The sequence below is a fragment of the Lacerta agilis genome, chromosome 9 (genome assembly GCF_009819535.1).
Source record: "Lacerta agilis isolate rLacAgi1 chromosome 9, rLacAgi1.pri, whole genome shotgun sequence".
In the NCBI taxonomy this organism is placed as follows: domain Eukaryota; kingdom Metazoa; phylum Chordata; class Lepidosauria; order Squamata; family Lacertidae; genus Lacerta; species Lacerta agilis.
Window position 1 is genome coordinate 4,201,893 of NC_046320.1, and position 17,700 is coordinate 4,219,592.

The following is a 17,700-nucleotide window of genomic DNA, read 5'->3' on the forward strand; positions in this document are numbered from 1 at the left end:
TCCGGGTCATGTGGCCAGCATGACAAAGCCGCTTCTGGCGAACCAGAGCAGCACACGGAAACGCCGTTTACCTTCCCGCCGGAGCGGTCCCTATTTATCTACTTGCACTTTGACGTGCTTTCAAACTGCTAGGTGGGCTGGAGCAGGGACCAAGCAACGGGAGCTCACCCCGTGGCAGGGATTCGAACCGCCGACCTTCTGATCAGCAAGCCCTAGACTCTGTGGTTTAACCCACAGCGCCACCTGGGTCCAAGCACACATGCATATTGTATAAAGGTACAAAGCCCTTCCAAGGCCGAAATGGAGAGCACCCCCCGCCACCCAGGATGCCACCACGAGGGCCGTCAGGGGTGCGGGACAAAAATGCCCATCCCGACTGCGGTTCACAAGCCTCCCCAGAACTGCTGGAAAGAAGGGGGAAGGCCGCCAACAAAGTGGCGCGGCTCCCCCCCCCCCCAGGAAGCAGCCCAGGAGCGCGGGGGAATGGTACCAGTAGGATTTTCTTCTATATTTGCCATTTATGGGTGTGAGTGCCTGCGGAATTATATTCAGGTATTGACTTTCCCCCCTTATTCCTCCTTTAATTTTAAAGGTGTAGCTTATTTGCGGGGGTGGCTTATATTCGGGCCAATACAGTAATTGGGTTTAGCACCGATTTTTACCATGCTCAGATTATTATCTGTCTTCGTCATTTTTAAAAAAGAAAACACTCTAATAAATTCTAGTAAGGCACAAAATTGATGGTGGTTTATTAGGATTGGCCTTCTAAGGTACTGTACTTTGGGAGAACCTGTCAGAAGGTAGATTAAATCTAGTTAATAAACAAACCTGAACTTCCTCCAGCTGCTGCCACCTTGCCCAGTGATCAGGGATGATGGGAGCCAGAGGTCATATTCATATGTTAGGCCTTCCCTTTGCTAACTTCAAAGCTTAGCATTAATTTTTACTACGTTCTCAAATTTTCAGAGCAACCATGTCTCAGATTAAAGCTGGAGAATGTGAGGCGTGATCCCTCTAGGGCAGGGGTCAGCAACATTTTTCTGCCGTGGGCCGGTCCGTCCCTCAGACAATGTGGTGGGCCAGACTATATTTTTTTGGGGGGGGATGAATGAATTCCTATGCCCCACAAATAACCCAGAGATGCATTTTAAATAAAAGGACACATTCTACTCATGTAAAAACATGCTGATTCCCGGACCATCTGCGGGCTGGATTTAGAAGGCGATTGGGCCGCATCCGGTCCCTGGGCCTTAGGTTGCCAACCCCTGCTCTAGGGAGCAAACCCTGGGAACAAGACTTCCTCAGAGTAAGCCCTGGGTCAGTGCAAACAAGCGACCCTTGCCTTGGCTACAGCTTGTGGTCTGTTTGCAGCGAGTCCAACCATAAGGCCCGTGTCCAGAGGTGATGCTCAGCCAAACTACTGCTCAGCTTTGGACGCTGTGGCAGCCGGACATGGGGACAAGTGAAGCAGAAACCACGAGTGTGGCTCTCTGTACCCCCATGCTGGCTCGCTGCAATGCTGAGCAGTAGATCGGCTTCGTGTTATGTTTTGGCTCCAAAAAGCTGCGGTTATTGAGAGAGTCGTTTACTACAAGAAGCACACCAATTTTTACTTCATCCAGCATGACTTTATTGGCTTGTTTTGTTCGACAGAGAAAATGGATAGTAATAAAGTTCTGAGCTCCACTCTTCCAACTACAAAAGGTAACACTCCCCACCCCCCGCAGAAAGCAAGCTCAACATACGGAAGTCGTCATGAATCAGAAAAAAAGAAAAAGCGAAGGTGGCACACAATGAATCAGAGTGGCTGGGGAAACCCAGCCAGATGGGTGGGGTATAAATATATTATTATTATTATTATTATTATTAAGAGTGCAACTGTGGACAAGTCTTGGCAAAGTGGTGGACAAAGGTTGCCCAATGCAGGGGCCAAATCAAGAACTGGATAAATACTAAATATCCTGCAAGAGGACAGAATTCAACAGATAAAAGCAAGGCACCAATATATATAGAGAGAGAGAGAGTAGAGAGAGCGACAGACAGACAGACAGACACATGGCCAGAAGAGGTTGGCTGCTTGGATTGTTAGAAGCATTTGCGGTGGACGATGGATGGGCCAGACTCATCGTACTCCTGCTTGCTGATCCACATCTGCTGGAAGGTGGAGAGAGAGGCCAGGATGGAGCCCCCGATCCACACCGAATATTTGCGCTCTGGCGGAGCGATGATCTTGATCTTCATCGTGCTGGGGGCCAGGGATGTGATCTCCTTCTGCATCCGGTCAGCAATGCCGGGGTACATGGTGCTGCCACCAGAGAGCACCGTGTTGGCATACAGGTCCTTGCGGATGTCCACGTCGCATTTCATGATGGAGTTGTAGGTTTCCTCGTGGATGCCAGCCAACTCCAAGCCCAGGAAGGAGGGCTGGAAGAGGGCCTCGGGGCACCGGAAGCGCTCGTTGCCAATGGTGATCACCTGCCCGTCTGGCAGCTCATAGCTCTTCTCCAGGGAGGAAGACGAGCTGGCCGTGGCCATCTCCTGATCAAAGTCCAGGGCCACATAGCAGAGCTTCTCCTTGATGTCACGCACTATCTCCCTCTCGGCCGTGGTGACGAAGCTGTAGCCCCTCTCAGTCAGGATCTTCATGAGGTAGTCAGTCAGGTCACGGCCAGCCAGGTCCAGGCGCTTGATGGCATGGGGCAGGGCATAGCCCTCATAGATGGGCACCGTGTGGGTCACCCCATCCCCAGAGTCCATGACAATCCCGGTGGTGCGGCCAGAGGCATAGAGCGACAGCACGGCCTGGATGGCCACGTACATGGCTGGCGTGTTGAAAGTCTCAAACATGATCTGCGTCATCTTCTCGCGGTTCGTCTTCGGGTTCTGGGGGGCTTCCGTGAGCAAGACTGGGTGCTCCTCGGGGGCCACCCGCAACTCGTTGTAGAAGGTGTGGTGCCAGATCTTCTCCATGTCATCCCAGTTGCCGACGATGCCATGTTCGATGGGGTACTTCAGGGTGAGGATGCCCCTCTTGCTCTGTGCCTCATCCCCCACGTAGCTGTCCTTCTGGCCCATCCCCACCATGACCCCCTGGTGCCTGGGCCGCCCCACGATGGAGGGGAACACGGCCCGTGGAGCGTCGTCTCCCGCAAATCCCGCTTTGCACATTCCGGAGCCATTGTCCACGACCAGAGCGGCAACCTCATCCTCCGCCATTTGGAATGGATCTGTAGGGAACGCAAGACGGGACAGACTTCAGGCAGCTGCTTTAGGACAAAGGTAGGGACACTTTAGACAACAGAGATTAGAGACAAGCTATGCAACACTAATGTATTCTCCAGCTTCAAGGAAACCAAGCAAGCCCCATCAGCATCCCGGGTCACTTCATTCATTTTCATCCACTTTGAGAGTGCAACTCTCTAAGCAGTTTACATAAAATGCGCTTTAGAATTATCCGTATGAGTCAGAGGTAAGAAACAAGTCAAGCTAAGAAATCTGCCAAATGCAAACAAAGCTGGCGTTTAAGTACATACACACACACACAAAATTTATTCATTGGAATACACGTCAACTTTACACATTTAGAGAGGCTTGCCTGATAGAGAAAAGTGCCAGCAGGCCCCAAGAACAGTACAGCCTGCTGGTGTCAATACGAATTAAGATGGCACCACTCAATTTGCCGCTGGTTTGGTCAACTTATCCAGCACAGACAGATACATTTTGCCTCTCCCTGATAAATCAGTGCTGCCCGTTTTCTCTCTGCCTTGCCATTTTTGCCCAAAGGCAAGGCAAAGAAAGCTGTTGTTCCCCCTTTACGACCCTCATTTTCATGAGTGAGGAGTCACGGTGCTTCTCTCCCTAAAACTATTCTGCAGTCACTTTCAAACTTCAGCCCGTTCTAAAGAAGCAGAGGTTTGATTTTTCTGAAAAAGTTCCACATCACACTAACAAGCATTTTCATTACCAGGTGGCTGTTCCCCCATTTTAGGAAAAGAGCGTGTGTATGTTTTTTTATGACAACTCAGATAGCTCAGTCAGTAGAGCCTGAGATTCTGAATCTCAGGGTTGTGGGTTCAAACCCCACATTGGGCAAAAGATTCCTGCATTGCAGGGGGTTGGAGTAGATGACCCTTGGGGTGCCTTTCAACTCTACAATTCTATGATTCTATAAAGCCGCACTTGCCCCATCTGTTACATTTTTATGCAGTCGTTTTAATTTTTCTTGAGTAGCCAGTCATTTTAATGATAGTTCTGAACTGCTTCATTTATTACTATTTTAAAATCTTTTTCTATCGCTGAAGTATTTGATATTTCTGCCCTATGAGAAAATAGCATTAGGGCCTTTTTTGGTTTAAAGAAAGAAAGAGGCAACACGACAGACTTTTCTAACGAATTGTTCATAGCGTAGAGAAATTGGACGGGAAAAGTTTTGCTTCCTCTCTTGTGACACGAGAATTTGTGGACATCCAAAGAAGCTGAATGTCGGAAGAGAAAACAAAGGATTTATTTGACGAGAGGAGGGTGGCAGTATATGAAGAAATAAAAACAAATTGGAAGCAGGGGTAACTGGACCACACGGTTTCACTGTTGCATGTTTGCTAAGCAAGACCAGATGTTCCTAGGGGGCCACCTGCATCTTGTTTTAGAAGACATGGTGCCAGATCTTCTCCATGTCGTCCCACCTGCCTCTTCAGAGGGTGTGCAACTCCATCCAGAACAGGTAACTTGCCAGTTTCCTGAACATGGGAGCTACCTTCCCATAGAACCCCCATCTTCCCAGGAGTCAAGCACAGTTGATGGCCCCTCATCCATCCAGTCCACCACTGCATCCAGACACTGGTCCAAAGCTTTCTCCTGATACAAATGTTATGTTGGACTAGGACCAGGAATGTCTGGGTTCAAAACACAGGATGACCTGGAGGCAGTCGCTGTCTCTCAGGGTAATTTACCTTGCAAGGCTGTTGTAAAGATTAAAGGCACCCTGAGCTGCTCGAAGGAAAGGTTTTATATCAATGAAATAAATAATCATGACAGGGTGGCCTGTATGGGGCTCAGCAGATGTTTCTGGACTACAGCTGCCCTCATCCCGGACTACTAGCTGTGCTAGCTGGAGCTGCTGGGAGTTGTAGTTCGTACTGAAAATCAAGATCAAGCGAGCTTTTGCCCTTCTGCTCCACGGGAGGTTTCTGTCCTCCCTGAGCTCGCCTTAGGACACCTGCGTTACGGTTTGACAGGTGTCAGAAAAGTTACCACAGGGAGTTGTAGTTCAGCAACATCTGGTGGGCGCCCCATTTCCCTGGAACGTAAGGTGGGAAGTTCAGGGTCTAGGGACGATGGTGACCATTTCTCCATCGTAGCTGCTCAGTCCTACAGCTTCTTGGAAATGATTCCTGTGTTCCTATTCAGACCACAGGCTCCGTCCCTGAGCTACGGCTACTCTCTAGGCAAAACTCTGCCCATATACCGAGTCTGGTCGTCAGTCCATTTAGCCCGCTGCATTGCCTACCCTGACCAGCAGCAGCTCTTGGGCCTCCAGACACCTGCTGCTTTCCACCTGGGGATGCCAGGAACAACCTCTGCGCTCCGCTGCTTTGCCAAGGCCCTCCAACTGCCCAGGCTGCTGTTTTAAATTTAGGAGCTCAGGAAGGTGCCTTGTATGAGATCAGACCTTTGGTCCACCTAGCTCAGGATGGTCCACACTGGTGGGCAGCAGCAGCTCTCCAGGATTTTAAGCAGGAGCCTCTCTCCCAGTCTTATCTGGAGAGGCCGTCAGGGATTGAACCCAGGACCTTCTGTGTGCAAGGCAGGTGCTCTCCCGTTGAGCTACAGCCTTTCCTTTCCTCCCTCACCCAGCCTCCAGCACAGCTCACCTTGCTTCTGATCATAAGCTAGAGGCTTTTTAAAGAGAAGTGGGATGGCCAACTGTCAGGGATTCTGTAGTTGTGATTCCTGCATTGCAGGGGTTGGGCTCGATGACCCTTGGGGGTCTCTTCCAACTCTACAGTTCTGTAATTCTACACAGTAGAAAGGAGACAAACAGAACAGGAAGGATCCGGCAGAGAAACCGTGGGTGCTGAGTCCTGTTTCATACTTACCTGAGGGAGATGCAGTCGCCTTTGCTGTTAATCTCACGGGGATCCCGGTAATCACAAAATCTTTTCCTTCCTCGTTCCACTTACCTGTTCCTATCCAATCTGCCCCTGGTCTTATACCTCTGCTTATCTGTTGAAACAGGTTTTATTGGAAACCACGTGTGCAATAAAGAAATATCATAAATACACCTACCGTAGCCTCTCGGGGCAAAGAGCAGGAGGGCTGCATTTTGCAGTATGGCCAAATATGGTCAGATTGAAGCATCTCTGGCCATATTCTAGCAATTCATTGGTGTGTCTTTAAAAAAAAAAAGTCCTTCTGCTGACTCAACGTCTCCATTCTGTTGCCAGAAATCCATTTAAAGAGGTGATTAATCCAGCCTCCTCTTTGGAGATTGATTGGTTCCCCTTTCAAAAACGTGCTCCAGTCCAGACTGTGCCAAGTAAAAGGTGGGTTTAGGGTGCAACCCTGTCCACACCTGTTTAGAAGTAGGAGCGGGGGAGAAATTTGGTGGCTTACAAAACAATAAAAGCATGAAAATTTGTTGGCTTACAAAACAATAAAAGCATGAAAAATCTATAGTACTTTAAAACACACAAAAAGTTAAAATACTAAAACAGGCTAAGATTCACGCCAACCTCCTAAGTATCTGGACAGGATGTTTTTAGCAGGTGCCGAAAAGAGCTCCAATAGGCAGGGAGTTCCGAAATGTAGGTGATGCCTTACTCAGCGACCTCATTCTTACAAATGTGGAATAGGGTCTTACGTGGCACCTGTATAGAGTGCCAATTCCACCGTTCACGGTGGTTCACGTGGGGAGATGTGGGCACACGTAGGGTTGGTTTTGATGGATGCAGTGAAGTTTTGACAGCTGAGCCATTCTCTCATCACTTGGGCATTGCTTCACTGTCACCTTTCTGGTCGGCCTTGGTTTGTTTTAAAATTGCACTGAAAAACTTCTTTGCAGCCCTTGGCCTGTTGTTGGCATCCGTCTGTCTTGAGAAACAACGGAAAAGTGCACCATCAGGGTGCATTTAAATATTGCATTTAGGTATCTTTTCCTATACTGTATGTATTTTCACATATGCATTTACACACACACTTTGCCCGGGTATGTGCATTTCTGTACTGAGCTGGAAAACTGTATTGCAAAATTTGTAAAAATGTAAACTTGGACGGCTGTGCTTCAGTTCACCTCTTGTTTTGGAAAGCGCAAATTAGCTGGGCTCCACATTTATTTATTTTTATTTTTATTAAAGATGTCTTGATTTACAAAAGTATGTGCAATGTCTCTTTTTTCAAGTTATGTTTTCTGCAGGACAGTTTCATTTGTTGTGAGACATTAGTGTGACCTTAGTTTTTCTAATAAGGCTGTTTCCCATACTAAGTGATACCATTGGTCTATGCTTACTCCTAACAGGTCTCTCCAGTATTGGGCTATGATGCTTCTGGCTGCTGAGAGTAGGTTGGTTATGAGCTCTTTGTGGTGTAAATGGGTATTATTATCTTGGAAGATGTTTAGTAGGGCCAGTTCTGGGGTGACATCTAATACTTGCTTAGTTATTTTGCATATTTCTTGCATGATTGAAGTCCAGAAGAGTTGGATTTTAGGACATTCCCACCACATGTGGAGGTATGTGCCTGTGGTGGTGCATCCTCTCCAGCATTTTGGTGAGGTTCCTGGGCATATTAGTGCTAGTTTCCGTGGTGTTAGTTACCACCTGTTAGTGAGTTTCAGAGTGAGTTCTTTTATTTTCGCTGATATGGATTTAAAGGGAGGTTTAGACCACATTCTGGTCCATTGGGTGGGGTTGATCTCATAGCCTATGTCATCCTCCCATTGTTTTTAGATTACGTATAGGGGAGTTGTGGGATTTTGGAGTAGTATTTTGTATAATGTGGATACCATCCCTTTGCTGTGTCCCTTTGTTGTTAGGAGGAGGTTTTTGAAGGTTGTCAAGGGCTGATTTCACTACTGGATTGTTTAAGGGGGCATGTAATTCTTGGGTTCCATGATCACTGCAGATGGTGACAGCAGTCACGAAATTAGAAGACGCCTGCTTCTTGGGAGAAAAGCAATGACAAACCTAGACAGCATCTTAAAAGGCAAAGACATCACCTTGCCAACAAAGGTCCGTATAGTTAAAGCTATGGGTTTCCCAGTAGTAATGTACGGAAGTGAGAGCTGGACCATAAAGAAGGCTGATCGCCGAAGAATTGATGCTTTTGAATTATGGTGCTGGAGGAGACTCTTGAGAGTCCCATGGACTGCAAGAAGATCAAACCTATCCATTCTTAAAGAAATCAGCCCTGAGTGCTCACTAGAAGGACAGATCCTGAAGTTGAGGCTCCAGTACTTTGGCCACCTCATGAGAAGAGAAGACTCCTTAGAAAAGACCCTGATGTTGGGAAAGATGGAGGGCACAAGGAGAAGGGGACGACAGAGGATGAGATGGTTTGACAGTGTTCTCGAAACTACTAACATGAGTTTGGCCAAACTGCGAGAGGCAGTGAAGGATAGGCGTGCCTGGCATGCTCTGGTCCATGGGGTCACAAAGAGTCGGACACGACTGAACGACTGAACAACAACAAAATTGGTGGTATGTTAGCCCAGGGCATCCAAGTGTCCCCTAATTTGTCTTGTATTTCTTGTGTTGATATGGGCTTGTTATTTCTGTAGAAGTCTGCTAGGCAGTATAAGCCTTTGGTTTGCCAGGTTTTTATCTGGAGGTTTTGTGCTGCCTGGTGGAATAGTGGGTGGTTTGGCAGGGGAATTAGTGGGGATGGGTTTGGGCACAGTTTACCTACTTCTTCTTTCCATGCTTTAAGCATGGTCTGTGTGAACCTGTTTAGTGTTGTGGGGATTTTCCTTAGTTTGTTTGGGAGGAATGAGTATGCTGTGGTGCAGGTATTTTCAATTGTGTCCCTCTCCAGGTGTACCCATTGTTTTGTCTCATCTTCTAGTATATACGGAATTATGTGGCGTACTTGGCTGGCGATGTAATAGGCTTCTATGCTGGGGATTCCCCATTCTCCTTCTGAGGAGGGGAGGTGCAGGTATTTGGGGCTTATTCTTGTTTTTTGTGTGCGTGTGTGTGAGAAGAGGCAGTGAAGGATAGGCATGCCTGGCGTGCTCTGGTCCATGGGGTCACGAAGAGTCGGACATGACTGAACGACAACAAATTTTGTCTGAGAGACTGAAGTTGGTGTTATTCCATCCCTTCAGGTCTTTGTTGGTTTGTTGCCATAAGGGGTTGTCGTTCTGGAGGTATAATTTGAGCTTTCTGGTTATTTCTACCCCATGGTATCTGAATTTGGTGCGGCAAAGTTTTATCCTGGCGATGTTGGTGAATGAGGGGGGTTGTTGAAGCACATAGTTTCAGTCTTGGCAAAATTTACCTGTAGGCCCGACACCATTGCAAATGTGTTGAGTTCTCCGATTAGGGAGGTTGCTGTGTTTATGGGGTCTGGTGTTGTGACCATTAGGTCGTCTGCAAAGAGCCCTAATTTATAGGCTCTCCCTTTTATTTCCACTAGCTGGGCTCACCATTAAATGCAACTGAATTTTTCCTCCATCCCTACTTCTAAACAGATGATAACAGCATTGCATCCTAAGCCCACCTTTTACTTGGCACCTCAGAGGCACAAATGGGGACACGTTTCTGAAAGGAAAACCAATAATCCATCTCCAAAGATATGTGGGAGGCTGCATCAGATTTCCAGAGAGAGCTCGTAAAATCTGGCAACGGAAAGGAGCTGTTGAATCAGCAGGACTTTTTTTTTAAGCCACACCCATGAATTGCTAGAACATGGCCAGAGATGCTTCAATCTCACCATATTTGGCCATATTGCAAAATGCTCTTTGCCCTTTTGCTCTCTGCCCTGAAATCCACAGCAGGTGTATTTATGATATTTCTTTATTGCACACGTGGTTTCCAATAAAACTTGTGTCAATAGAGAAGCAGAGATATAAGATCAGGGGCAGATTGGCCAGGAACAGGTAAGTGCGATGAGAAAGGAAAAGATTTTGTGATTACTGGGAGCACCGTGAGATTAACAGGAAAGGCGACTGTATCTCCCTCAGGTAAGTATGAAAAGGGGCTCAGCACCCATGGCTTCTCTGGCTGATCCTTTCCCGTTCCATTTGTCTCCTCTCCTCTCTGTAGAATCACTGTAGAGTTGGAAGGGACCCACAAGGGTCATCTAGTCTGCAATGCAACGTATGCAAAGCACCACATTGGCTTACCCATCATTATTATTTCACGGATATACCACCTTTCCTTCAAGCAGCTCAGTGTGCCATATGCACCCCCTACTTTGCTTCAATAATCACAACAACCTTGCAAGGTAGGTAACACTGAGAGACAGCGACTGCCTCCAAGTAACCTGGTGATTTGAACCCAGATCTTCCTGGTCCTGGTCCAACATAACATCTGGATCAGGAGAGGCTGTGAAAGCTTTGGACCAACATCTGGATGCAGTGATGGCCTGGGTGAGGGCCCATCAACTGCGCTTGACTCCTGGGAAGATGGGGGCTATGTGGGTAGGTGTGCCATGTTCAGGAAGAGGCAGGTGCGTACTCCTGTATACATCTTGGTCACTAGAGGCCCAGGTGACCTGTGGCTGAGAAGGCCATGTCCTGGTAACATGAAGCACTCTTGTTAAAACAGCTGCGCCGGCTGCCCACCTACTGCTGAACAGAGTTCAGGCTCCTTGCGCTAATTTAGAAAGCCTTGAACCACTTGGGTCCAGGGATCCTCAGGGTGCCTGGATCCTAATATCCCAGCTGGATCACTGAGATCAGCTTCAGGAGCACCACTGGGTGTTTCCCGAGTGGCTGAGGCTCCCTTGATAACAGCAAGAACTCAAACCCAGCCCACTCCTGTGGAACTCTCTGCCACTAGACACCCAGCAGGTGTCTTCCATGCCAACTTTTAAAGACCTGCTCAAAACTCTCCTATTCTGCCAGGCCTATGTAGGCAGTTAAGAAGTGCATTCCCCACGGAAGTTGACTGATGTTTGTTGTAAATTAGTTTGCTTTTAACTTGCTTTTAACTTTTAAAGGATTCCGTCGTTTTATAGTTTCAGATTGTTGTAAGCTGCTGTGACATATTTGTATGGTACAAAAGTATATAGATATTTATTATTAAAAAAACAACATTACCAACAAAACCATGAAATGGAGTGGCTACGGAAGGAGACCTTGAATTAGGAGAACTGTTCTAGTGACAGTTGGTTCGGATCACTGAGACAGCTTCTCCGTGTGTCCTTCTTGTTCTCCAAAGATTGGCAGGGGAAAGGGATGGAAATGGAGAGTTGAACATGGGGATAAGCAGACTTAGATACTTGATAATTGTTTATATGAACACATTTCCTCCCTTGCAGTGAGTTCTGGGATATTCATAAACCACAACATGAATATTATCGGGGGAGGAAACAACTCTTTGCTTATTTCCTGCAGGCTTGCTCCAAATGGCTGAGGATGAGGCTGCCGCTCTGGTCATTGACAATGGCTCTAGGACATGCAAAGCAGGCTTTTCAGGAGAGGACGCCCCCAGGGTGGTCTTCCCCATGGTTGTGGGGAGGCCCAGGCACCAAGATGCCATGGCAGGCTTAGGGCAGGACATCTACGTGGGGGATGAGGCACAGAGCAAGAGGGACATCCTCACCCAGAAGTGCCCCATTGAACATGGCATCGTCAGCAACTGGGATGACATGGAGAAAATCTGGCACCACACCTTCTACAACGAGTTGCGGGTGGCCCCCGAGGAGCACCCAGTCTTGCTCACGGAAGCCCCCGATAACCTGAAAATGAACCGCGAGAAGATGACGCAGATCATGTTTGAGACTTTCAACACGCCAGCCATGTACGTGGCCATCCGGGCCGTGCTGTCACTCTATGCCTCTGGCCGCATCACCGGGATTGTCATAGACTCTGGGGAATGGGTGACCCACACGGTGCCCATCTATGAGGGCTATGCCCTGCCCCGCACTATCAGGCCCCTGTACGTTGGGGGCCATCACCTGACTGACTACCTCATGAAGATCCTGACTGAGAGGGGCTACAGCTTCGTCACCACGGCCGAGAGGGAGATAGTGCGGGACATCAAGGAGAAGCTCTGCTATGTGGCCCTGGACTTTGATCAGGAGATGGCCACGGCCAGCTCGTCTTCCTCCCTGGAGAAGAGCTATGAGCTGCCGGACGGGCAGGTGATCACCATTGGCAACGAGCGCTTCCGGTGCCCTGAGGCCCTCTTCCAGCCCTCCTTCCTGGGCTTGGAGTTGGCTGGTATCCACGAGGCAACCTACAACCGAATCATGAAATGCGACGTGGACATCCGCAAGGACCTGTATGCCAACACGGTGCTCTCTGGCGGCAGCACCATGTACCCTGGCATTGCTGACCGGATGCAGAAGGAGATCTCATCCCTGGCGCCCAGCACGATGAAGATCAAGATCATCGCCCCACCAGAGCACAAATATTCGGTGTGGATCGGGGGCTCCATCCTGGCCTCTCTCTCCACATTCCAGCAGATGTGGATCAGCAAGCAGGAGTACGATGAATCTGGCCCATCCATCGTCCACCGCAAATGCTTCTAACAATACAAGCAGCCAACATCTTCTGGCCAAGTCAATATATGTTGGTGCCTTTCTTTTATCTGTTGAATTCTGTCGTCTTGCAGAATATTTAGTATTTATCCATTCATTGTGTACCACCTTCGCTTTTTCTTTTTTCTGAGTCATGACGACTTCCGTATGTTGAACTTGCTTTCTGCGGGGGGTGGGGAGTGTTGCCTTTTGTAGTTGGAAGAGTGGAGCTCAGTACTTTATTACTATCCATTTTCTCTGTTGAACAAAATAAGCCAATAAAGTCATGCTAGATGAAGTAAAAATTGGTTTGCTTCTTGTGGTAAACGACTCTCTCAATAACCACATCTTTTTGGAGCCAAAACATAACATGAAGCCAAACTACTGCTCAGCATTGCAGTGAGCCAGTATGGGGGTACAGGGAGCCACACTCGTGGTTTCTGCTTCACTTGTCCCCATGTCCTGCTGCCACAGCGCCCAGCTAACATCAAATATCAAATATATTCAAACACAATCAAACAACTGATTAAAAATACAGCTTAAAAATTAGAATCAGGGTAAAATTAAATGACTGCCCATGAATTACAACCATGGGGGTCGGAAACCTCAAGTATTCATCAGGGCCAGCTATCCATGTTGGTCCCACATGAGCCGATTAAAAAGGCCAAAGAGGTAACTTACAGGGTCCCATAGAGGGGGGTCAAACTGGGCCCGGACTGAAGGACAGGTGGAACAGCTCCGTCTTGCCGCCCCTGCGGAATGATGTCAAGTCCCGCAGGGCCCTGGTCTCCTGTGATAGAGTGTTCCACCAGGCTGGGGCCAAAGCTGAAAAGGCCTTGGCCCTGGTTGAGGCCCATTTAACCTCCTTGAGGCCCAGGACCTCCGGTATATTATTTGCTGACCGTAAGGTCCTCCGTGGGGAAACCAGGAGAGGCGGTCCCGTAATACGAGGGTCCTAGGCCGCATAGGGCTTTAAAGGTTAAAACCAGCACCTTAAACCTGACCCTGTACTCCACCGGGAGCCAGTGCAGCTGGTATAGCACTGGATGAATGTGGTCCCACAGCGAGGACCCCATAAGGAGCCTCACAGTGGTATTCTGCACCTGCTGGAATTCCTGGGTCAGCTTCAAGGGCCGCCCCACACAGAGCAAGTTACAATAATTGAGCCTGGAGGTGATTGTCGCATGGATCACTGTGGCTAGATCAGGGCAAGAAAGGTAAGGGATCAGCTGCTTGGCATGGGGAAGGTGGAAAAATGCCGCCTTTGCTGTAGCTGCAACCTGCGCCTTCATAGAGAGGGAGGCGTCAAAGTTTACACCCAAACTCCTGACCGAAGGCGCTGGCACTAACTGAGCCCCCGCAAGAGGTGGGAGTTGGCCCCCCAATCCCATGTCGTCCCGACCCAGCCAGAGGACCTCTGTCTTCAAAGGATTTTACCGGCTTCCACGCAGCCATCCAGCCACAGCTTCCGAGCATCTGGTCAGTGTGTCCGGGGCTGAGTCAGGATGGCCGTCCATCAACAGATAAAGCTGGGTGTCGTCAGTATATTGATGACAACCCAGCCCAAAATTCTGGACAAGCTGGGCTGGGCAAGGGGGCGCATAAAAATGTTAGAAGGCATCAAGGAGAGGCTTGCGCCCTGCGGCACTCCACACACCAAGTGGTGCCACAACAACTCCTCCCCTAGCACCACCTTCTGTCCCCGACCTGAAAGGAAAGAGCACAGCTATTGTAAGACTTTGCCCTGAATCCCTACATCGGCAAGGTGGTGGTCCAAAAGTTGGTGGTCGAGAACTGAGCGGTAGTTTGGCTCAGCGTCACCTTTGGACACGGGCCTTGTGGTTGGTCTCACTCCAAACAGACCATGAGCTGTGGCCAAGGGTCGCTTGTTTGCACTGATCCAGGGCTTACTCTGAGGAAGTCTTGTTCCCAGGGTTACAACGGCTACAAATGCAATCTCCCCAATGCAGTTTGCTCCCTAGAGGGATCACGCCTCACATTCCCCAGCTTTAATCTGAGACATGATTGCTCTGAAAATTCGAGAATGTGGTAAAAATGAATGCTAAGATGTGAAGTTTGCAAAGGGGAGGCCTAGCATATGAATATGACCTCTGGCTCCCATCATCCCTGATCACTGGGCAATGTGGCAGCAGCTGGAGGAAGAACCAACCTCGGGGGGGGGGGTAACCCTGAATATATAGCTCCATGCTTGTCAACAGTCGGCATCATTGAACAGTTTATTTATTATAGATTGCATTTATGCATCTCCTCAAACGTCTTAATCAGGGCAACCTCCATCCAACTCAAACCCACCTTGCAATATCTGTTTGTTTCATTAGCTGGATTTAATCTGCCTTTTGATGCTTTTGAATTATGGTGCTGGAGGAGACTCTTGAGAGTCCCATGGACTGCAAGATCATCAAACCTATCCATTCTTAAAGAAATCAGCCCTGAGTGCTCACTAGAAGGACAGATCCTGAAGTTGAGGCTCCAGTACTTTGGCCACCTCATGAGAAGGGAAGACTCCCTGGAAAAGACCCTGATGTTGGGAAAGATGGAGGGCACAAGGAGAAGGGGACGACAGAGGATGAGATGGTTGGACAGTGTTCTCGAAGCGACTGGCATGAGTTTGGCCAAACTGCGAGAGGCAGTGAAGGATAGGGGTGCCTGGCGTGCTCTGGTCCATGGGGTCACGAAGAGTCGGACACGACTGAACGACTGAACAACAACAACAATCTGCCTTTTAACAAGTGTCCCAAACTACCTGAACAGACAAATTCTTATAAACCACCATACATTCTGTGCCTTATTAGAACACCGTTTTCCTGAAAAGGATGAAGTCCGCTGTGATCATAGCAGAATGAAAATCGGTGAAATGGATGAAAACAAATACCTGGGACTCTGGGAGAATAGGTGCAGGGTGAGAACCCCAGAATTTGGGTTCCGCAGCAGAAAGCCCTGTCTCCGATAGCCACGGGGCACATTTTATTTATTTCATTTATTCTATGGTATCGCGATTCCTGCATTTCAGGGGGTTGGAATACTAGATGATCCGCGGGAGTCCTACAGTCAGAGACCTGCTGCAAGGTCTAGAGTCCAACCCCGTGCAATGCAGGGTTCAGCTGGACAGCATGCTGGCTGCAAACACCGAACCCGCTGATTCTGGCTGTCCTCCGTGCCCTGCCTTTTAGCATCGCATCTCTCTCTCGCTCTTGGGGATCGAACCTGCAGCCTTCCGACCGCGAGTTTCAGGCGCTCTGCCTCCAGGCCACGGCCCCGCACGGAAGGGGGCGCCATAATCTGAAGGAATAGGCGAGCATGCGCACTACCTCTGAGGAGCGGCTATCAACGCTTCGCTGTGCCACGAGCCGTTTATATTTCCCGGAACGGACGAATCCTTACGCCCATTGGCTGTTGATTATAGAGTCCCGCCCGTCCACTCCTTAGCCCCGCCCCTCTCCCTCCTCGGCCTGCTTCTTGTCGGTTGCTATAGTGATTTTGCAAAAAGAGGCGCCTGCCCCGCACTCTCAGTCTCTGTGGTTGAGTCCTCGGTGGAGATCTTTCCCTCTTTTTCTTTTTAGTTCCACCTTCATTTTCCTTCCCTCTCACTTTTTCCTGTGGAAATAGAGAATAATTACAAAAAAACCCTCAGGCAGAGATAATAAATAGCGAACATTTTACACATTTTAGTCCAAACTTCCGGTCGGAAGCGTCCCGTCTTATGGCCGCAGATGGCGTCACTCTTGTGCCGTCTCTATGGCGGGAGAGACATAGAGATGGCAAGGGCCGGAGGGTATACGAGAGAGAGCCATAGGGAAACGGAACAGAGCGTCGTCTCCGGAGTCGAGTGACGCGCCTCTCGAGCCGTTCCATTTGCAGGGAGGGGGGCGCTTTTCACTGGAATAAGCTCCACTTAGCCCATCCTCCCCTTTCCCCGATTATCTTAATTGTTATTCATTTAATAATTTAAAAAACGTCTTTTCCCCCCACCCGAAAGTGCCCTGTTAGTGGTTGTTTGCCTCCCGAGTCCCCGTTGGTGACGCTACTTCCGGTGCTCTGTCAAACAGGTCCCCCGCACCGCCTGTGTCCTCCGCTTCCGGTCCGGCCGAGGGAGGGAGGGACCACGGGACGGGGCGGGGGTGTTTGGGGGCGCGGCTGAGGCGGCTGCTGCTGCTGCGCGCGAGACCCCGCCGGAGCGGGCGGTTGCCTGCCTGCCTCCTTGGCTGCCTGGCTGTTGTGGTCGCCGCGCTGAGGTAAAGAGGCGGCCTGTCGCCGGGGGGAGGGGGGGGAGTGAAGGGAGTCGCGGGGCTGCGGGAGTTGGCGCGGCGGGCGGCGGCCGCTCGTGAGGCGCGGAGTTGGCTCCGGCGAGCGTGTTGGCGCTGCCTCCGCCCAGCGAGAAGGGGCTTACTTGTGAGTAAGCCGGCGGCGCTTCCTCCCTCAGGTTCGGGCTGCAAAGCAGCTGCTGGTGGGCGCGCTCCGGGCGCGCGTCGACCTGGCGGTCTCGGCGGGGCTTCTCTCAGGACCGCGGCGGGGCCCTTGGACGCCCCCGGGGAACGGGGCTCGCCTGCAGCCTCAGGCCGCGCGCTCTGGCGGGGCAGGAGCTGCACCCTCCGCCACGCGTTTTCTTCCGACCCTGACTGAGAGGAATCCCATCCTGCTGCGCGGTCTTACTCTCGAGGAAGGGCCGCGGTGTTCCTCGGGGCGCCTTTGGGCTGCTCCACCTCCCATTGACTTGAATAGTCGTTCCTATCGGGAGCCGCTTTCGAGGAGGGATAAGAAAGTTCTCTATAGTCTATGTGAGAAAGAGCTAAGTTAGAAGAGATCCTGCACACGATTCAAGTAAGCCCCTATTTATTACAGTGGGACTTATTTTCTCTGAGTGGGTTTGTGTCTTGGTGTGTGGAAAGGATAGAATTTCGTAGTCAACTTCAGAGGGTGTAAGAAATGCCTTTTCTGGGAAGGGAAGTATACAAACTTTCACCATTGCCACAGTTTGAAGTTGAAGAATTCCGGATGCTC

The 17,700-nt window shown here is 49.7% G+C and overlaps 3 protein-coding genes across 4 annotated transcripts in view; 2 read left to right on the plus strand and 1 right to left on the minus strand.

Annotated features, from left to right (window-relative positions):
- Positions 1-2,056: 2,056 nt before the first annotated feature.
- Positions 2,057-6,218, minus strand: LOC117053039 (actin, cytoplasmic 3-like). Its single transcript, XM_033160510.1, has 2 exons — positions 6,096-6,218; positions 2,057-3,227 (listed from the first exon to the last, which is right to left on the minus strand). Exon 2 carries the CDS (start codon positions 3,214-3,216, stop codon positions 2,086-2,088), a length of 1,131 nt encoding a protein of 376 aa, XP_033016401.1. The 5' UTR covers positions 3,217-3,227; positions 6,096-6,218; the 3' UTR covers positions 2,057-2,085.
- A 5,343-nt stretch (positions 6,219-11,561) lies between these two features.
- LOC117053219 (actin, cytoplasmic 3-like) lies at positions 11,562-12,761 on the plus strand. Its single transcript, XM_033160804.1, has one exon. The coding sequence runs from the start codon at positions 11,566-11,568 to the stop codon at positions 12,691-12,693; it is 1,128 nt and encodes a 375-aa protein (XP_033016695.1). The 5' UTR covers positions 11,562-11,565; the 3' UTR covers positions 12,694-12,761.
- Positions 12,762-16,826: 4,065 nt separating this feature from the next.
- ARID3B (AT-rich interaction domain 3B) overlaps positions 16,827-17,700 on the plus strand; it is a 52,372-nt gene continuing 51,498 nt past the window's right edge. Inside the window, exon 1 of one of the 2 annotated variants that reach the window (XM_033161341.1) lies at positions 16,827-16,934. The gene's annotated coding sequence lies outside the window, so the exon portion shown is untranslated. Of the gene's footprint in view, positions 16,935-17,431; positions 17,521-17,700 lie in introns of those variants that run through there. The other variant, XM_033161342.1, reaches the window with a different exon arrangement.